At 42.3% G+C, this 21,353-nt stretch overlaps 2 protein-coding genes across 5 annotated transcripts in view; one reads left to right on the top strand and one right to left on the bottom strand.

Annotated features, from left to right (window-relative positions):
* The window catches only part of LOC111254013 (uncharacterized), a 213,462-nt gene that overhangs the window by 61,057 nt on the left and 131,052 nt on the right, over nt 1–21,353 (top strand). The gene's annotated exons all lie outside the window — the stretch shown is intronic.
* On the bottom strand, nt 10,142–11,601 carry LOC111254016 (uncharacterized). Its single transcript, XM_022814439.2, has one exon. The coding sequence runs from the start codon at nt 11,574–11,576 to the stop codon at nt 10,827–10,829; it is 750 nt and encodes a 249-aa protein (XP_022670174.1). The 5' UTR covers nt 11,577–11,601; the 3' UTR covers nt 10,142–10,826.

The raw sequence follows: 21,353 nt of genomic DNA, 5'->3' as shown, positions 1-21,353 counted from the left end.
AGCCAAAGACAATCACAGAACTGAATAATAGTAGGGTGAATATACATTATATCTATTGAACTCAGTGGCCTCTAGTGTCACCGGAACTCAGCGAAACAGCATTTCACTTTAGTAGACTTACATAAGCTAGCCAGTATTATAGCAGAGAAAATCGAGTCTTCCAACTATAAACCTGTTATCGTTTTAGTTTCGTTCCCAGCCGTTGAAAGCCATTGATTGTACCCCTGTATGCTGTATTATGGATGAAGTTTGTAAGCTCAAAATAATCATTACTGACTTAATCCAGTGACCCAGCAATCTGACGAACGGTGTGATAAGCTTTACATAATCGCTTACCAATTGACTGCAGAATGTTCACCGCAGCTCTAGGCAAGATTCGGAAATACATAGCTTGCAGCTGTAAACGTCAAGCTCATATACAACGAGCTAAACAACTATCGCAGTAACAATATCCTTCACACTATCATAAACTGTAGACCATATATTCCAATACAACCAACGGACAACTGTTTATTGTATGTGGTATTGCTAAGTCACAAGGCACTGGAACCCTAACATAGGCGCAGCTACATGATGCAGGTCTGATCCACAAAATGTTTAACGTATCGGCGTTCCTAGGCAGGCCGATCCAATTGTTGTTTGCTTGGAAATCTGTGCTGCACTATTCGGTCTGTTCGCCTTAGCATCTCATTCGTTGATTGTGTACACGCGAAGGAAGCCGTTGGACGCACGCGCTTTTCGGATCGACAGAGAAGCACAGGTCGCGGGCAACCCAGAACAGCCAATATGTGCCTGCAGTCGCTCGGAGCCTTCCTAACAAATGGGTTAGAGAAGTAGGGCAGGGAATACATAAAGGGGCCTAACCAAGCAGAGTGCTTGTTATATATGCTAACCCACTCTATGCGAAGCTGGTCTGTCGCTGGTTCAAAAAAAAGCTGTTCGTCTCTGTTAGTGCTGCAGTACTAATGTTAGCGGTTGTGGGGGTGGTAACGTGGAGCGAGTGCCTCCGTAAGAAAGCGCAGTGACAGTACAGACGATGGGTTGTCGCCGACAGAGCTTCCCAGCTCGCCAATATCAGCCCCTTCCTTCCTTTGGAGCAGCTGGTTGCTACAGCGTTAAGGCTAGTGGGATCGAGAGTTGCGGAAACGGTAAAGGGAGGCGAAATACAGGATGTGCTTGGGGAACCAAACTTACTGGTATAGGGTGCTAGTATTTCCTGCTATGCCGCAATCACTGATAAGATTCTGCTCATCCTCTGCCTACTTCCTCACACTTCTCGGAGAATGTCCCTATCGGACCCCACGGACCTATCAACAAAAAATATACGCCGTCACATATAGAATTGCTACCGCGTGCATGCCTATATATATATATATATATTCGGTTTCTAAACTAGCCCTGAAATGCGTCGTTGTTTATTCTCTTCAATACAACATACTATCAGTTTGCGATTTTTGGTGCGCATGCGGTCGCTATATACGTTACGTGACTTCAGTCATACACTAGTAATTGGACTGTGTGTTTAAGGCGGCTGCTCATATATGACAAAGTTGGTTAGCATATCTAGAAATGAAAACGCGAAGTTGTTTAGTCAATAACAGCATGCCGCGTGTCCCTCGGAGCACAAAGAACGTGAGGGACGAAGTTCAGGAGGCTGTTGCGGATGAAATGCGGATGACCGACGAACAAGTGCTGAAGAAAGAACAATAACATCATGCTTAGATGCCTGAACCGGCTTCGCGCTCGGTTAAGGTGACCATGGTCGTTTATTTATCTGCTCTGCTCCCCAATGATCGGACCAGGCCATCGTTTGGCGATTACCAAACTTAGAGCAAAAACCACATAGAAACAACGCATTGGGCTTGTCTAGCGGGCTATAATAGGTAAAGGGTGCGACTGCATACTTTGAGCTAGTTTGTGCTGGCGTAAAGAAGATCAGGTGCAGAAAGGACTTGGGTTTGTCAAATTTTGTTAAAACTCTGCAAGGGGCAAGTATGCCCGCCTATTGAAAAAGTTCCGCTACTTATAGAAACTTGCAAGATGAAACATATGACGTACGGCGTTTCCTTAAAACGCTTAAAAAGATCAACCACATAACTTCGCGTAAATCGACCAGATACAAACTTGCTTTACAAGACAATCTGCCTCTCCTGTTACGGATTGTTAAGATTTTATTAAGCTCATAATGCGAGAGCTAGTCATGAGAGGAACAGCTGAGGAATTTGAAGAAGGCACCTTAATTACTGGCGAAGGTACGGTAAGAACTAAAATAGTCTATAAACAACTATGGGGGGCTCCATGTCGGCCGAAACTCGCTTAACGCTATTTTTGGAAAAAAATCAGCGGCGTGGAGAAGAAAAACATATCACTATATCTTCTATTATATGGCCTAAATGGACTCATTATAAATAATTTATTTTCGAAGAAATATCACATGAAGACACCGATACGAAATAATAACTGCATTATTTAACGAGGCTAAAGGAAAAATGTTTCTTTTTTTTTTCATAGGAGGAGCTGTAGTTCTGGCAAACCAAATATAATGCTTCATAATTATTTATACTATTATAATTACTAGTTCGATTGGTCATAGATAATGATTGGTCCATAGGATTGAGAATCACTCGAGTACTTGCACACTGGCAAGCTTTATTTTATTCGAAAAACGGCGGGTGGAAGCAAACGTTACTGCTCTTAAGCCGGTATAACTATCGTGTTATTATATGACTCTGACATAAGTACTAGCTCATAACAAATTCTGGTCCATTATTTGTAATGTGGTACATATGTCGACAATATTGTTTTGTCCTAAATATGCGTTAAGCTAATAAAGTCATGACATGCAACAATATATGGTACAGCATAGACGAAGATATAATGCCTTAATTTGTACACACTTTTCTTTTTTTTTTTCTGGAAAACCAGTATCGACAGCACTCGGCTTCATATATGCTTGAAATGCAGCTCTCTTCGTCACTCCACTCTATCCTGGGGTATATAGTCCAGAGGATGATCATGTAATGTAACGCGATTTAATGATTTCAATATGAATAAATTGCTTTGAGCTTGCCATTGCAAACGTAAATCTGGGGCAGGTAAAACTATGGTAAAAAAAAAAAAAAAAAAAAGTTATTTGGGTTATCTCATTTCCCTAAAAAATGGTTGTCCCATGTAGCGCGATCTTCTGATATTAAGATAGTGAAAAAGATTCAGTGACACGAATTAAACTAAATTTCTGACCTAAAAGCGTAAAAAAAAACCTGGAAAAAGTATTAAAACTTTAAGTCAACCTTTTCTTGCTAGAAAAAAACAACGGAATGGTTTACATATCCCCCGTCGCATATAGCTCCACCTTCCTCTGTATCTACAATATCTTAATATCTAAACCATACTTGATTGAGAAATACGTCATTATAGTACCCAGTCTGAGATGAATACTTGCTAGTGTAGATGTCCTTATACATATATTCTAGAACAACAAATCAAGAGCTCTACCTAACTGGATAAAAACTTGAATCGGCTATATCTTAACATGCCTAATATATATATATATATATATATATATAACTGTGAAGTTAGTCGGCTATTTCTATTCGGAACTTGTCACTTGCGAACTCCTGAAGGAAACGCCGGCACTTTGTGAAACTTAAATTTCAAGGAGATATTGTTCCCCCGGTGTGACAAGTTTTTCTCATAAACACGGAGACACTTCAAGAGCTTTTACGCGAACTGCATCGATCTGTATTATCAAGCGGGATTGTAAAAAGCAAACACGCTCATGGCACGGGTATTGACTGATTCTGGCATTGCCGGATACGGATCGTTGGAAATTTTATCATATCTGATAAGTCCAGCTGCCGCCGCTGTGTTACGATGTGTCGATGGTTCCGTGTTCTTTTATTGAACTCTGAAATCGTTTGCTTATGTTAGCCCTCGCATCTGAGGTCATCTGAGGGGAAGGACACATCCGTATCAGGTTATGATCCTAACGTCTGTTGACAGCAATTAGCTATGCCGAGAAGGGCCTTAGTGGTATTTATTTAGGATGCCTGTATAAATATATTTCACGTTCGGCGAAGGAGTGCTCGAGGACCTTGCCTTGGGAGGGAACTAGGGAACTGTCACGCATTGTCATGTTAATAGCGGAAATTATATTCAAGTGTTTACTCCATTGCCGTTCACGATGTGGGCTCGAACGAGATTACCCATACGACCCGTAGAAGTTCAGTTATGGGTATGTATGTATGTTGAGTGCTAGGGCCATTGTGCATGGACGAAATTGGCTCACGTGGTCGTCGTCCTGTGTCTGTCAGCGCTGCCTAGTCCAGATAGAAAAAGATAAACTTTATGAGGCAATCGACTCTATTTGCTGAAGCGAAGACTGCAACTGTTATTAGCGTTTTTCCAGTTTACTAGTTCACTGCTTCACGTACATCCTTATAAGCCTTCCCAATCTGTCTGTCTGCGTAGACTATCTGCTCACTCCCCGCCAGCCAAGGTGCTAGTAATGAAAACTAAGCAACGGTACTGCTATTGGTCCTTTCGTATAGGAACCGTTCTCCCACGCTAGGCCTGGTCGTTTCATGTTAAAAAAGAATCGTTTGCAGTATCCTGCTTGACGCGCCGAAACGTCAGAGCAGTACATGCGCCATGCTTACACAAACACACGCGTGCTGAGCTAGCACCAACTTGTGGCGCGAGAAAATAAGCCGCCATAGTGGAGGAAAGGAACAAGGCAGAAGGCTTCCGCCATCATAACAATAACATAGGTACGATTCTGTGGTGATGAAGGACGTACAGAGACCCTAAATTCGAAGCTGCCACAAGTTCCTGGTAGGCGTTCGAATCACGCTGGTGTTTCAATGTCAAAACAGTATTAATTTGTGTCTTGGGTCATTGTCTAAAAAGATGCGCCAATCTCTAAGTGTTCAAGTTAAACAATTTTGTTTGAATAGTTCGCTTAATGGCCTTAAAGATCTTCTAAGGAGGCAAATGGACCTGAGAGCGAAATTATGCCCCAATTTAGGCAGGGAAACCTTGTACATTATTACGACAACTCGAGTTTAGTTTAATTAGGCGAACACTATGAACGAATGGCGTTTGAATGAATGGCTATGCGAACAAAAGTAATCTCTTAATTACACCCGGTTTTAGTAAACCCAGAATATACGTCAGATTCAACCTCAGGGGTTGCTGTTTCGTAATCAACTGCTTTAACGGGAAGAGTCCAGTATTCTCTATAGGCTCGAAAATTTTGCTCTGTTTTGACGCTTAGTGTAAAAGGGTAACGTAGTTGAAATGGCGGGTATCTTATCATAGACAATCCCCGCCAGTTAATCCATGCGGGGTGGTCAAAGCGCATTAGATGTGTAAAATCATACAATACATATTAAACATATACGCTTCCTACATAATTAAGTCATTTATCGTGGTCTAAGATTGTATTCTAAGCGCAACGTACTAGTAAAATATGGTCAGCAATTGAGATAGTGTCACCAGCTCTGGTAGGAATACATTATCGCAGCAACAAATCGAGCAAAGTTACTCCTACGAGATGCGTAGATTAAGCCAAAAATAGATAGATCTGGTACCTTAGACGTTTTATACGCTGCTCGGACCGCTAATAAGACATGTTTAGACTCGAACCCGAAGTACGGGAAAAAACTAACCTAACCTAACTAAAGGTAGTTTAATAAATTGAAAGCTTCAAATATAGTTGTTCCGCGAAGCTCAAACTTGCCACCCTACTCAAATCTGTTCTGATAAACAAATTATTGGCCACTTGTGGTATATTTAAGATATCATTGCACATAGCTACACCCGTATCGCGTTTCGGAACACGAACCCGTTTATCCGTAATATCGTATTTGTCAAGCCGGTGTCAGAGAAAAGCGCAGCTGGATGGCGCTCGTATCGAGCGTTCCAGTATTGTACATGATATATATGGCAAAGTAGAGTTCAGAAATGATACCGCACTAAATATTTTACGGATGAGCGTGACGGAGCGGAGCGTCCAGAATGCTCCCACAAATAATATAGATAAATATTCACTAGATGTGTACAAAGCTGCCATTGTACGATATAAACGTATAAATTTGATACCTTAGAACTGTCAAATTGATATGCCCGATCAGAGGGGCTGCTCTTAGCGAAGCCGCCCCAATGCATGGGGCGGCGAGGTGCCCGAGATACGCTATAGCGCATCTGTTACGGACGCTTCTAGCGTCTGGCAAATGAAAACGTAGTGCACCACAAAGGACGTGCTGACCAGTATGCACCGAAAAAATGCGTAAGTGTCGGTTAGGGCTATGAGCTTCCTTTTCAACTTGTGTCGATCACAGGCCGCGTATTATAAAAGTCCGCCATTTTTCTTCGCCATGTGCTTATCGCTTCAGTATAAGCAGAAGCAGCGTCAAGTTTAAAATTTGCGTCTTAAATCCTTTTAAAATAGCGGTATATCAGCGTGTTCAACTACCACCGATGCAGTAACCCCTTAGCATGTTTTAGAGGCGCAGGTCAACTCTCAACGAGTTTTCCAATTGCGCCGATTAAAGATGTTCCCGTACTACCTGGATTCCGTAGGAAGCTACCGAGATTACCTCTATTTCATGCAGGATCGACGTCGTTTGTAAACGAAGTCTAAAGGAAGTTCGCATGCTCACACCCGCCACCGTCGCTCGTCGTATCCTGTCATGATGTGGTCTGTAAAGGCTTCGCACCCAGGTAATTCAAACAGGTCACGCGCTTTAAGGCCGTTCTGCCTATATGGAGCGTGTTTATAGGTGTAAGACAGCTTTCACGACAGAACTTTATGGACTGCGTTTTATCTACGTTGATCGCCACTTCTGCGAATAACGAGAGCCTTACGAGCGCTTGCTGTACATGAAATCGACTTCTTTTTAAGATAACTCAATTGTAGCTATGCCCCTAGGCCTGAGACACGAATAGAGCAGAACACTCGGCCGCAGAGAGAAAAGTAGTGGACTTGTGTGCTACACCAGTAAACTGGGCAAATGCTTCGAACTGGTCCACGTCATCATTTTTTCTATCTAAATTTTCTCGTAGAATCATCCTGATTAGATGCAGCGTGTTCTGAAGGACTCCGGGTTGTGCAAGCTTTACTAAAATGCTGTGTTGGGGCCCAATACTAAATGCAGATTTCAAATCTACAAACACAATTTAGAATAATTGCTTTTATCGACGATCGACATGATGCTGCTCCTGAACAGCTACAAGCATCTTCAAAGGGGCAAATCATCATTCACAATCGTGGTAGTCTGGTTAGCGTTACGTGTCGTGTAGTATAAATGAGAAGGCAAATCGATAATCGATTTAGGGATGTTTTTTCCAGGAGTTTTTACTGGTTTGTAGGAGGCTTTCTCTTTTATTAAATGCCGCATGGCCATGAAGATGCAACTCTCTTATTAATATCATGCATTACTACGTAACCGAGAGGGCAGCAAATTTTTACAAGCAAGAAATTACGCAATCAATTGCGTGAACTAAGCACAGAGAAAATGTTCTAATTTTTAGTAAAAATTTCTTCGTATCGTATAGACGGCCCGAAACACATGAGCATTTATGACTACTAATGATAACCACGTAACAATTCAAAATTTCAAAGCCATTGTACGGAGTTTTCACATAGGTTTAAGCAGTTTAGGGTGTATGTGTATTTGTTCAACGCTGCATGTACTATACAAATCATAGTAGTCGGGTTTTGGGTCATGCCAACATTGATACCCGAATGGGCTTTGTGACATCTTCTAGCAACGCCAAAAGCATTAGTAAAAAACAATCTATCGGGCCTAAAAACTAAACTCTCTCCTCACTTCTTTTTAATAATACAAGAAATATTGTACGTTAATATCTACTTAGGTGCGTTGGCGTCGTACGGTAGCAAAGACATGACTTTTCATTCTTTTATTGTCGCCCGGACTCTGCCCTAAGAAGCTTCTCAATAGAGATCTCATTGTATAGCATCTTACTGGTTATTACTCGTACTAATACATTCCGCATATAGCTACTTTTAAGAAAGTCTTGTTTCCGACGTAATAATCGAGATCTTCCTAGGTATATGATATACAAGGTAAATTGGAATAGATGTATGTCCCTTATTAGTAAGGTTCATCCAAGTGAAAACTATTTAGACGAATTTTTTTCCATTTGAAAAATTCTAGCTGACTTATATTTTGCGCTGACAGTACGCCAGGGGTTCAAAAAGTTCAAGGACCCCAAAAAGGGCTGAAAGGACACAAAAAATGGAAAAACTAGTTCCATAGTTGGCTCTATAGGCGATAAATAATTTTTGATGAAATGATCTTTTATTTTTGCGTAAAAATTATGGAATCATCATGTATTGCTTCCTGTGCCAATTTTGATGAAGTTTTGACTTTTTTGGTCCACTTCGAATTGTGCATTTTCCACCGCGGCTCATGAGAATCTTTTCTGGGCTCTTTGGAAGCCCTATAATGACCAACGACCGTGTAGCTTTACAATCTCCAATGAAGTTTCGTCGGGCGTAAAAAATGGACAACGGTTAATCTTCATCTGAAAACCAGCCTCTCGCCTTCGGCATGGCGAGTTTATGGCTGCCTTCCTATAGAAGGAATAGTAAATGAAAGCATGTCCGCCAGGAGAAGCAGCCCCTGAAATGTATTCCAATTTACCCTGAACGCTCTGTATGTATTCTAGTCCTTGTCGCTCCGTGCGTACGTTTGTCGGTGCAAAGATAGCGTGTTGTGCCACATTCTTGTTGTTCAAATATACGTTGGAACCGGGAAGGGGTGATTGTGCCTACTTTCGACTGCTTGAGGGGCGGAGAATGTCGAATTGTATATGCTGTGTTGAGGGTTGATGTGTGTCTGAGGCATCGAATACCTCAGCAGCGGTCTGAAGAATGAACGACTCGTCAGAATCGGTCCTAAACAGTTCGACAACGGTGGTGGCGGTGGGACAACAGCAGAAGCTGTAGTTGTAAGACTTTGCCACTAAGCAAACACTATCAGAGCCACAGCGGCAGCAGCAGCAGCAGCAATGATACTTTGGCTGACTAACTCGCGACCCAAAGATATCCGCTACATCGATGTTGCCCTCCCTCTCCCACAGCCGTGTCGTGCCTTGCCTGCGGTGATGTTCTGTTATCGACAGTCGATAATTTGTTACCAACGGCCATCATCAGCACCGCAGCCATCGACGCCGCCGTGGCAGCAGCAGTGCCCTTAGGCTCCCGTTACTGTTACTATTGCCTCCTGCTACCGTAAACACTGTCGCCGTTGCTACAGTTACAATGCACACGTTCGGCGTGCGATTGCGAGATTGAAAACCGCAAATACACACACACACACACACACAAAAACACAGAGTCACACACGAGCACGCATAGATAAACAGTCTGATCAAAAGACAAACAGATGCCAGCAGGCACAGAGCATGAGGGACCGTAGCAGCAGGCCACAGTAAATACAACGACTGCATTTTTCTCGCTGATTTGTTTGCCTACTAACCAACTACTTTTTCTATCTATTCGGCTCTGCTATATCCAACAGCTGCTGCTACTATCGCTGCGACATCGAAAAAGGTCACTAGTGATTTTTTTATTTCGTCAAGATCATGCACGGTCGGAGTGCCAGGCCTTGTTAGTGATTGCGGCCTGGCAATGTCGTATTACGTATGCGTCGTAACTAACGTCTCTGGCGACGATTTTTTTCGTGTCAATGAAACAAATAAAAGCGCCGAGAAGATATCAAAAGGCAATAATAAACGTAATTATCGAGTATATTTGAGGGCGTTATATATTTAGCTAAAGGCTTTCGTTGATACAACTGATCGATCGATGATCCCACCTACATGCAATATATAGACAGCCATGCCTAAGCTTTACACAATGGCACCTGTTGGCATTCATAGCATTTATAGCAATGAGACTGCAGACTCGCACTCTAGAGCCTATTAAAAGGCGAAAAGCAATCGGCAGATCAAAATGGCCTCCCATACACATGCGTGCAACGGCCGTACAGTCGCCATCTTTGTTCGAAATTCATTAACAGGAACAATGTTTGATTGGCGTAAATTCAACATAGCCCTATGTAGGATTTGAAAAATCACCACTAACTAGCGCTCATTCAATAAATGCAAATCATCCGTGCGTACATTTTTCTATGTTTATTAGTTTCGACAGATACCGGTCGATCCGTAAACGAAATTCTGTGCCGCCGTCAACTTCATTCTCGTTTCCATTTTTTTTTTTTTCTTTTTTTTTATTAGTGTCTATTGTTGTTAAATATTTACATCATTAAGGCTACTAGATAATTTTTAATCTCAAAAATATATAATAGATACCACAGTAAAACTGACATTTCGATTTGGTATAATCATAATGGTATTCATATAGCAGCTTATTGTTTCGAAACGAACGAGCGACAAGACTTTGTCCTGAGCAGATATGAGTTACGTATGTACATTACACCATGTCTGTACAAATTATGCAAACAATGGAAGGTAACAGCAAGGATGACCTAGACGATCACTTGTACAATGCATGCTAGTGACGAGCGAACTCATTGGTATGTGGAGGAATACTCATTTATCTACTTCATCTTCTAAAATGATCTTAATCATGGCCCAAAGCCAGAGGTATCCTCATGAATCACCTCGCCATCACCTCGAGATCGTCGAAATGCATTCGTTATCGATTGGTTTGCTAGCTAGTCAGAAGTAACACAGGCACTTCCACGTTTCAAATGCGCAGTAGGTATCGATTGACTTGCGTGCTTTTTTGAGGGGCAATAATTTCCTAGAGGCTATTAAACGATTGTGCAGTTATCTCAACCCTGAGCCTGAAGGCTTGATACCATACGCGCAAGAGGGGACAACAGATTTTTAGGCGCATTCTTGCCAGGCTTAATTGGAGGCGAGGTTTTGGTGCAATTAGCAGTAGGGAAAGCTGCGCACACGGTATCTAGAAGGTCGCCAGAGTAGCCTTGAATGAGGTTGTCGACGAACTTCGCCGTGTCTGCACCACAAGGCGTCTTAACCGAGTCGATCATACATGCGTGCATGCTAGCAAACGAACAACAGGATTCCTTGAGTTGCTTCTTTTGGTCAGCCTTGCCTCCAGCCGCCGTTTGGGCCGCTGCTTTTGCGATGGTTTGGTCGAGAACAGCAACGAGGCTAGACATACATCCGTGCAGCTGCACGCCATTCTCATTGAGGCACTTGGCGTGTTTCAAGTATTCCTTGTGCTTCGACTGGCCCTCCTTACACTTGCCACTGACTTCGGTCTTGACCCCGTCAAGGAACAGGGTCACCATTCCCTTGGGCAGACGGGGCAGGCAGCGATTGGTGTAATCCCGGGCGCATTTTTCTGACGCCTGTTCTTTCGGACACGCACTCTTAAGTTCGGCAGCCGTTGTGGCTATTTTTGGCCCGGACGCAAAGATGATCAACTCGGAGCCGCATTTCTCCAGACCGTCTTGAGTGCATTTCGTATCAGCTGTTGGACCTGCGTGCACTGACGATGCGAAACTTACCAGCAGCACAGCCAGCGCTGGCAACAATGTCTTAAACAGAAGCATGTCGATCGCAGAATAGATTTGACGGGCCCAGGGCTCGGCCCTTTATCAATGATCGCGTCCCCCGCGAACAAGCAGCCTGATCGATCAAGCTGTCCCAGCGCCGTCTAGCGGAGAAGGTGTGAGCAAACCCCGACAAAATAAATGTCGTGATCCGCAAAAGTCACAGAGATAACAGTTTGTGTTAACGTATTGCTTCTCTGCCTAATAGACAGCAATGTCAATTGATGAAGTCGCTGAATCGCACCTCATTATTAGTTAGGCTAGGGTTTCGTGTGGGGCCTTGCTCAGACATGGTTGTATACGTACCAAGACTGAACGGATGCTTTCGTTCTACCAATGTGTATGAACTCAGTAAAGTTGTCGCCGGTCGGCAGCTGTGCCCATCGGAGCAATGAATATGTACTGCGACCTTGCGTAAATCCGAACACTTTCTAATAGAATTTAAAATCTGTATGGAACAAATTGCTCGCTTTTGCAAATCTGTGACCTAAAGACGGCATTACTATTAGGGGCACTATACATTAGAAATATGGTATTACTAAATGGAGGGGTCATGTAACGGATATATATGCTCTACAAAGCAAAGGTAGGGCTCGCTCTCAATGTGCTGTAGTGTAGGACGTGCCTCAGGCTTTTTGTACCCACGGTAATAAAATGCAGCATTGCCTATTAAAATGTCGTTTATGAATAAGTGCAGAAGCTCATGCGGCTATTTATGAATTATCATGTAATGGAAGTATTTAACCTTGTCCTGCATTGGAAACGGCCTACAGTGCAAGCGTGTATGACTTCCTATCGGATCTTCGATGATCAGCTAGATAATGTGGCACGCTATAGGGCTGCATTGAAAAAAAGTGTTTAGCACCGTTCAGTCAGTTGCATAAATCAGATATTGGCTGCTTCCAAAACAACAGCTGGAAATATCGAAGCCGGACTACCTTTACCAGTACGTCAGCTTATCGTGCTTTGCTGTTGCATTATAAAGTAGTACAAGCGTGGTCACGTGCATCATTTCGCGCCAAAGTTCAACTTTATCCGTTGATGGCGGCATCACGGATCTCCTATTTTGGTATTAAGGATTACGATATTCTGAGCCAGCCGCTGATATCAGGCGTCATATAATATATAACAGGTCGAGTCGTTTCGATCGATGATTTATTACAGCAGAAACGAAAAAATAACAAATGTATTTGAGCTTTGTATGTGCGAATCAGCAGTCGGGACGTACCTTTGCTAAGTTGTGACAACATCTAATTTCTGCGTATTTATATTCATTCCTGGTAATCAGTGCGGCTAGGTTTGCCTAAGGCAGTCATTTCTGTACAACTTCTGGAAAATATTGTTGTTTAAAATAGCAGGCCGGCAGAAATCGGTTTATTGTCAACGAGCGTTGAATTTCGCGCCAAACAATAGTAGATCAAATAGTAGCATGTATTAATAATTATTCTTAAAGAAAATAGTACGAAGTATCGGCCCTGAGATATTCATTTAGTACAATGGATAGAGGAGCGTGATCGAAAACATATATTTCGCTTATATATTACAGATATTTTAGCTTTTTAGGTAAGTTATTTATTCTTAAACTGCTCGAAACACATGTCGGATCATGGGGAACCGACATCGCCCAGATGAGAGTCTGCAGTACAAAGTTCTCTTCTTGAGAGTATCTTCTAAACCAATATGATCCAATATGCCCCCGTAGAAAATTTGTGATCCAACGGCTAAGGTTTCAGCTAGCGAGCTCATTTCCTGCAAGCGATCGTCTATAGAGCCTTTAATACGGAGAGAATGACCACTGCCTAAATAAACAAGTTCATTGACCCAGTGGTAACTTAATCACGTCCTATTGTAGGGCGCGCCGTTATTAAAGTGGGTATCGTGTGGCTGCGCGAGATTCTATGGTCTCCAACGCTTGACGGGCATACTCTTAGTTTTTCATGGCACGACCATGCCTTTTTTATTGCGTCTTGCGCTCTGGATTGATTAATTGCTGCTTTCGGAAATGATAACAAGACGTTTCCTGTTATCGAACAACATAGAATTAGCTCGGTAACCTCTTTATTATTATCTTCATTATAAATGCATACATTATACATGAGCGTTCACGTGGTCCATCTCATTGTGTGCAAAACAATTTCGTACGAGCCGTCCCTAAATACTAATTCATTTTTACTCCTTAACTTCGATTCGCATCTTGACCTATTTCCAGTTTCTTTGCAGTTCTTTGTACATTTTTTCGCGTTTTACGTGCGGTGTTCAGGACACTGCTTCAGTTGGCTAGCTTTCAGAACAAGTGTGTCTACGTTCGGATTTGAACCTAAACCACCACGTATCACCAAGTTTAGCGGGTAAACATGCGCTATTGCGGGGACATACTTTATATGCAACATTTTCCATCATCAAAATTTACGAGAGCTGCCTGCGCACTATGCGATTGTGCTACGGTAGTGAGAAGCAGAGTCAGTTCATCAGAGAAGAACGCTGAACGTGCCTTTTCTTCCGTATTTTTTGTCCACGAACTATCCGGGGACCTTATGCGTCTGAAACGTACCTATTTTGAAATATTTCATCTAAATGCATTGCGATCGTTTATTAGATAAGATAAAGTCTCACCATATCAGCTGATTGCGTCTCGAATGAGGCGAACTATATGATACGACAGGAAATGACGTTGCCTTAACACTCAATAGCTAATCAATTGCGCGTCTTCGAGCTTATCTGGCGCTCGCACCATCTGCCACATTTATAAGTCATCCACTGAAATAATTTCATCCTATTCCATTTTGTATTTTCGGTGAACCATTCTTTGGTTTCGAATCCTAGATTCCCTAAAGGCGAACCGCACAAAGGGGCCATGTGCCCGACGCGATGCCCCAGTTCAACGCCCATATCTGCACCCAGACGTCGTAAAATATACACACATAAAAACCCTCACGTCCGCGCATGATTTTTTATTCTGTTTCCTCGATATTTCTACGTGTCCATGTATAATGGACGTTGTTGCTGGTGCCAGTGCTGCTTCAAAAGAGAAAAGCAGGCTAGGGGTTATAGGTGAGTGACGGTACCGAGCTATTTCACCGGTAGGCCTTATAGAAACAACTATAATCGACGAACGAAAAGAGAAACCACAAAACAGACAATGACGACGCCCTCCTCTGGGCACCGCTTTAAGGCATTGTCTTATTTTATCCTTACGTCAAAGTGATGAGAATCGAATTAGCTAGGTAGGCGTACGTCTATTTGGCGAACTGTTGAACTATCAAATTGCGCCATCTACAAACATCAGAACGCCCATATGCGACTTTCGAATGATGTTGAGTAAATGGATATTCAAGTTGTTTTTTTTTTTCGGACCTCATTCTTTCTTTTACGAGCTTGACCTTTTTTAGGGGGCCATTTATTTGTAAGACGTTCCTCTGATCGAACCGCACGAATTGGTACAGAATTTTATAACCAAAAACGTTTAATGTATGTATTAGTAAGTTCCACTGCCTCGACTGAACCACTGCACGAAATTACGCTGAAAACATTGAAAACAGCGTGTATTCGCACGGACGGGTATCTACCACGAGTTAAGCATCGAAATCTGAGCAAGCTTTGTTGAGCACCTCCGATAAGCCTTTGACTGGGTGCCTTATATTATAAGAATCAAGCCATTTTGTCCTTATAACACCATTCTGCCTTGTCGTGCACGGTCTACCCTAATGGTGTAGAGACCTCACATACAGACACATACACGCCCAGCTACGCACGCATAGTACAGTGGGAAGGAAAGTAGGTCTATATGCACAGTCGGGAACATCGTCGTTCTGTAATGCAACACGACCAAAAAAAGGAGAGCCAAAAGGATTTTTGGACAGACGTAATCAAAACCCTTTCCCGTTTTATTTGTCCTATCTGGGCAATCGCTCTTCCTTTCACTTCATTTCCAGCTCGCCCTCGCGTCAACGGACATTCGCTCCATGCAGAAGGACAGACGACAATAGCAAAGCCGATCGTGGAGGAAAAGCGCAAAAATCGGTAAAAAAACGGGTGCGAACACAAGTATGCCGTCAACGATGGCAACAACAATAACGAGTCAGAAGCAGCAGCAGCGGAAGGGACAAAGTAAGTACTTTTTTCGCGCACGCTCAAATGGGCTGTGGTGATGGGTTATAGCGCCAGGACAAAGAGCGGGGACGGTTATCCGGCGGGAAAGAGCAAAAGGGGCAAATATCATGAGAAACCTTTGTTTCTTTTTCAGTATGGTAGAGAAATGGAGGCGTTCGTCGGACAGCAATGCATCGCTCACATCACTCGAGAAAAAAAACAAACGACTAGAACGAGTTCAGCGTGTTCTTTAACAAAAGAAAACTACGAGCTGACGCGACGTGGCTCTTGTAGGACAGTGGAGATTGGGTTTGAGAGTAACAAAAGAAAAAAGGACGGGAGCTATGCGACGGCAGGCATAAGCTACCATGAATGACTATTGTTATTTGAAGGGGTCGAATGGAGTGTAGAAAAGATGGAAGCGGCAGACGAGAGCTGATGGTGCCGCGCCATCGATGTTTATGATTGTAAGGATGCGTTAAGGTGCGTAAGCGGCAAGCGTCAAAGGGTAAAAGTCGACAAAGTGCATGAAAACTGCGCATTATTTCACAGCCGTTGGCCCACTGACAGCGGGTAAGTGCTCGACGAACGGATGCTCTCAACGGGACCAAACAAGTTCCGAGTAAAAGCCGCTGTTCGCTAGCATATTGAAACGAATGAACAGTCTAGAAGGACAAATGGACTTCCGCAAAGTCCTATATGCGAATAAAATTATCCGTGCGCATTGCATAAGTAATGCGCTAGACACATTTATGCTAATGAAAATGTCTTCATAATTGTGCTAGTTTCTAACCATTGGCGGCATTTTCATCATTATGGCTGAGATCTTCTCAAGTAGAAAAGCAAGTTACATATTAACTAATGTCCTCTCCTTTAAGTATGGAAAACATTTCACTCCGTCCGACAAGTGAACATTTGATGGTATAACAGCTATTATTACATGTTGGAAGAAATATATATGTTTAGCCGCATCAGAGTCTTCCTCGGATCAGGTAACTTCACGAGGCCCGGATAAGTCAAAAACGGAGTTATAATACACTGATTTTATGAGGAACTTAAGCTGGCAGATATTTCATGATAGCGATAAGAACATTATGCAAACAAAAAGCGCAAACAAATAAAAAATGTGGCTCCACTTTATCCGAAAACGTAAAATGTAAGGAGGTCCTACGAAATACGTCTCCTAGTAATTTGCACGGCTAAACTTTAAGCACCTATCTACGTCGCGAATGTTGTTGAAAATACGTTCAGAGGTCCAGCTATTTGCATGTGAGGCAACTTTCACACGCATAAATTTTCATGAAAATATTGCGTTGCAAAAGAAAACTTACTAAATTAGACCATCAGATGGAAACAAATGTTTCATGCCCTTTCACTTCCATCCAGACAATATCTGTCTTCGACGTGTCATAAGCTTGAGGTTAGCAACTATCCGCTCAGAGCACGAGGTGGGAATTGGGTATGTTAATTCAGATGAGGAGGTTTTGAAGGCGCAAGTTGGAAATCAAAAATATCGACGCCTGAAGCCGAGGACAAGCCACGTATCTTGTCCATTTGTTTATAAAAAGTTGTTTGTTATTATGATTCGGATACTTCCGAAAAAGCTGAAGCACGTTTGTTTCGAAATGCCTGATCCAAGAAGTTTCAGATCGTACGTGTCAGTTTGTAGATCGTCATTGAGAACTGGCATCTATGATGCATAAATCCACCGGGTTCCAGCTGCCTACGTTCTAAAACCGTTAGTGGCGCAATAAGAGCTGGTCAATGCTGTTGCTAGCTACGTACATCATAGAATACAGTAATTACTGAAATAATTTTTCATCAAATTAATGAGCTTATACGCTGTAACTCACCGTTTCGTGGACGTTACGGCAGTGGTAGAATGACGCTATACGTGCGGACAATTCGGCGCGGATTTTTTTTTTGACTTTCAAGGTGTTCTGAATACCTTGAGCTACGAATATATATGTCCGAACCGTGGCTCGGACGCGAACCATAATTTTTTTGCATACTTTTTTATGACTAGGGCCATGGCAATGAAACGATATTGGCCATCTAAGCAGCTAGGTGGACCATCTCGTATGTACGTACTCTACCGATCTAAGGGTACGTAAAGGCGTCATTTTTTAATTAAGCACGTTATATACGCTACAATGAATACTAATACTCACCACATGTTTACTAAGTCAATTAAATTGTCTATATCATAACTACATTAATGGCGTATGACGCTATCGTTCCGTTAGTGGCGAATTTTCAGATTGATCTGGAAAGGAAAAATGGGTCTTATTCTATGCGCACACAACCGATCAGCAAGTCATCATCGAATTATCACAGCAGCGCTGTATTCTACTGTTCTATGACTGTTAACCCAGTCAGAAAACGCTAATACATTGGGTTAAAATTTATCCACGTATTGTGCGGTAGATCTGTAACACACCGCCAATCAGTGGATACGAACCCGACCAAATTCACAGAGAATATATATTATACTTAAACGCAAATATATGGATATACCTACAAATAATTTAGTAGCGAATTCCGATAGGAGCAGTTGATACGTTATTGTGACACCTAGGTGATCTGGCTGGCTGGCTGGCTGGCTACAACGTATATAATAACTTTACGAAGATGGAAATCTGGTTTGCTCAAATGTTGAGCTGGTTACCAACAGCTCGTTAGTACGTGTTCGCTGTCTCCTGTTCAAAGGCCCTTATTTGAGCCGCAACGTAGCCGTCGATGCCGCCGTCACCAAGCGCGCCAGCACCTTCTATAGCAGTAGATCGATAACAGCGGTGTATTATTATTATTGTCGACTTCTCAGACAGGTCGACAATCGATAACTGCGGCCTAGCCCGGGGCCTGACATGCCGCCGTCAAAGCCATCAGGTGACCCAACAGCGTCTCAAAGAAAGTCAATTGCCCTTCGGCTGTTTCTATTGCAACCGCTGCTGTTGATGTTGCACTGTGTGTCGCGCTAAACATAAGAAACGATGACGATATATTCTAAAAATATATAGTCTTGTTTCGCTTCGGCTGCTCCTTATTGACAGCAGGCAAACACTGGCGTTGACGATATCGCGCACAATGATAAATGACAATTGCAGGCTTCTGGAAAGATTTGTACTACGCGACGTAAAGAACCCTAGCAAAGAAGTACTAAGTGGCGAACGAAATCCGTGCTATTAGTAATTAGCTATCGTGTAAAAAAAACCAAACGTTATTCTGGAACAAAGCCGTAAGCACATGCTAGACGTTTTTACGTTGACGCTTGAAAGCACGGGATTGTAGCTAAGCTACGAATATGTTTGTATTATACTATTGATGATGACTGTATTAGACAGAGCGATTCTGTTAAGGACAATGATTAGTTAGGGGTCGGGGAAATCCTAAAAGCAGGTACTTTCTTTGTAGTACTATTCTACTATGGTAGGTCTTGGCGCTTCTGTCGGTAGTTGGCAAATCTCAGAAATGGCTGCCATGTCTAGCTTGAATGTATATTATGTATATTGAGTTGACTAATCATTGGATGATAAGTCTGCGCCTAGCGAATTATTACAAAATGCCCCGCTCCTTATCATGTCTTATGAGTATGTATATATCAATTTTGTTAGACTGCATTATCAAGGGGTTTGTTCCACACCTTTGTGCTATCAGACCTAGGAGTGTCAGGAGCGAAACGATCACTTGTAATAAATTGGCCGCTAAATTACTTATAACTGCCATAGAACTGCTCCTATGAGTGTTCGGTCAAATCTTTTATTATCGCCATAGTGTACTGCCGCCCCTTTTCTGCTTCATTTATTTACTTTTTCGTTTTTTTTTTTTGTAATAGCCCGAAATAGCTTTGCGCATCATGTGCCAGCACAAAGCAAGCTGAATCAAGAACGATTTTTTTAATCTTAATAATACTTTGGATTCGCTTAAGAGCTATACCCACATTCCCGCTCCCCCGAAGTTAGTCGACTCGTTCTGACTAGGTCGTGTGGTAGGTTGGAAACGGCCGTATATCCAACGGGAAGCCCGACGCCCTGCAGCGAAACGGTTGACTTAGAGTCTGGAAAGAAAGCGACTGAAAGCTGTTCCGATGGACTTGTGGAGTCTAAATGAATTCCGTCTCTACAGCAGTGCGATTTAGTACCTTCTTCTGCTCACTCGATTGAAGCTCCTCTGGGACTCAACGGTCAGACAGACGAACCGACCGCGCAGAGACTAGTCCAACGGAGGAAGCACTTTTATTCTTTCAACCTCGAAAAGTTTAATTCGACTTACGACGCTCGGCGCCTACCGCAGACACAATTTAAATATATAGAGGCTAATAATTCTCTGAACTTATCGCAAATGAATTAAATTCAGTCATACGGATCCTTATTTGAGGAATTTCTGTCCGCTCGCTTTTGGTTGTTTCATGGTATCATATAATCAACTTTGTTGGCAATCCTGGTTGGTATATTATAAACACTTGAAACAGGAGCATTTTTAGCACAACACCAGCCTCCTCTGCAGGGTCCTGATGTACTATTTGATAATGACTTCAGCGCCTACTGCCATCGTACGATAAGCAAGTTGGACCTCAGCAATGAGCACTTGAGTCTTTAGCGGGGCAAGTTATAACGCTGCCAATTACAAAAACGGACCGCAGTATCGATGACTCTTGAACGGTTAGCTGAAAATTCACGAAATTAAGTAATCGACTATAATTCACAACCAACACAAAGATTTACGGCAATCTTTGTCGTCAGTTCTGACTGCGATTATAATATCTTGCGGATCACCTCGAAGATAAAACTCTTCGCACTGACGATCACTGTTAGAGAGGGTGTGTTCTTGAACCGCTTAACGAATACCCAAAGTATTACGGTATTTATAACAGTATCGAAGCATAGAAAATACACACCAAATCCTATTCCAATTTGTCCTATTCTCTTCCAGCGAAAGTAGAAGTATTTCTTAGGATGCCTTTTAGTATTGTATTTGGTAACTAAAAGCTATAAAAATGCTTATAATTTAATAAAGAAATGTATCTTAACAGAGGGGCTGACTTACAGTGATACGTGAGTCGATGTCAAAAAACGACTGGCCGTTTTAAAGCCAAGATTGAAACAAATGTTTTGCTGTGTTTTCAAATACGCCATTCTGATCGATGGTCTCCTGTATTTTTTTCTCTTTTTTTTTTGCTAATAGCATAATTCCATCACTGTAAAAACTGTTTCCTTTGGGTGAAAAATTACTTGTTGCCTAAGTGATCTTTGTATTGAAAAGAAATTCACATTATTAGGGAGAGCCTACAGAGACCAAAGAGACACCAGTCTGATGGCGCAAGATCCGGACTAAAACATCCACGTTCTCTTAATTTTTATCAGATAGATACGGATGAAAGCAGTCTAGCGTTGTCATAGTAGACCAATAGGTCAGGGACTGTGGAGTCGTTGTAACCAAAATCTTTTCTGTACAATATTGCCATATGTGATCCACTTGACCTACACCCAAGGACAACCGCTCGAGAACAGGTTGATTTTGTCGAGTTTTTATAAAGTTTCGTGGGTTGAAACACGATTAAGTAAATTAGTTTGTGTCAATTCGTGTGGCCTTTACACATCAAACCTTTTTTGTAGTCAGCTTCCTTAAAATTATTTGGTGGTGGATATTTAGGTCTTTAGCTATTATATTACGGTTACTCACAAATCG

This window comes from Varroa destructor, unplaced genomic scaffold (genome assembly GCF_002443255.2).
Source record: "Varroa destructor unplaced genomic scaffold, Vdes_3.0 BEIS01000007.1, whole genome shotgun sequence".
NCBI classification, from domain to species: domain Eukaryota; kingdom Metazoa; phylum Arthropoda; class Arachnida; order Mesostigmata; family Varroidae; genus Varroa; species Varroa destructor.
Note: the sequence above shows the minus strand (reverse complement) of the source record. Positions and strands in the feature narration are given on the sequence as shown.

What these genes read in the sequence shown, in the direction of transcription:
- LOC111254016 (XM_022814439.2), bottom strand. Translation starts at nt 11,576, where the DNA reads ATGCTTCTGTTTAAGACATTGTTGCCAGCGCTGGCTGTGCTGCTGGTA.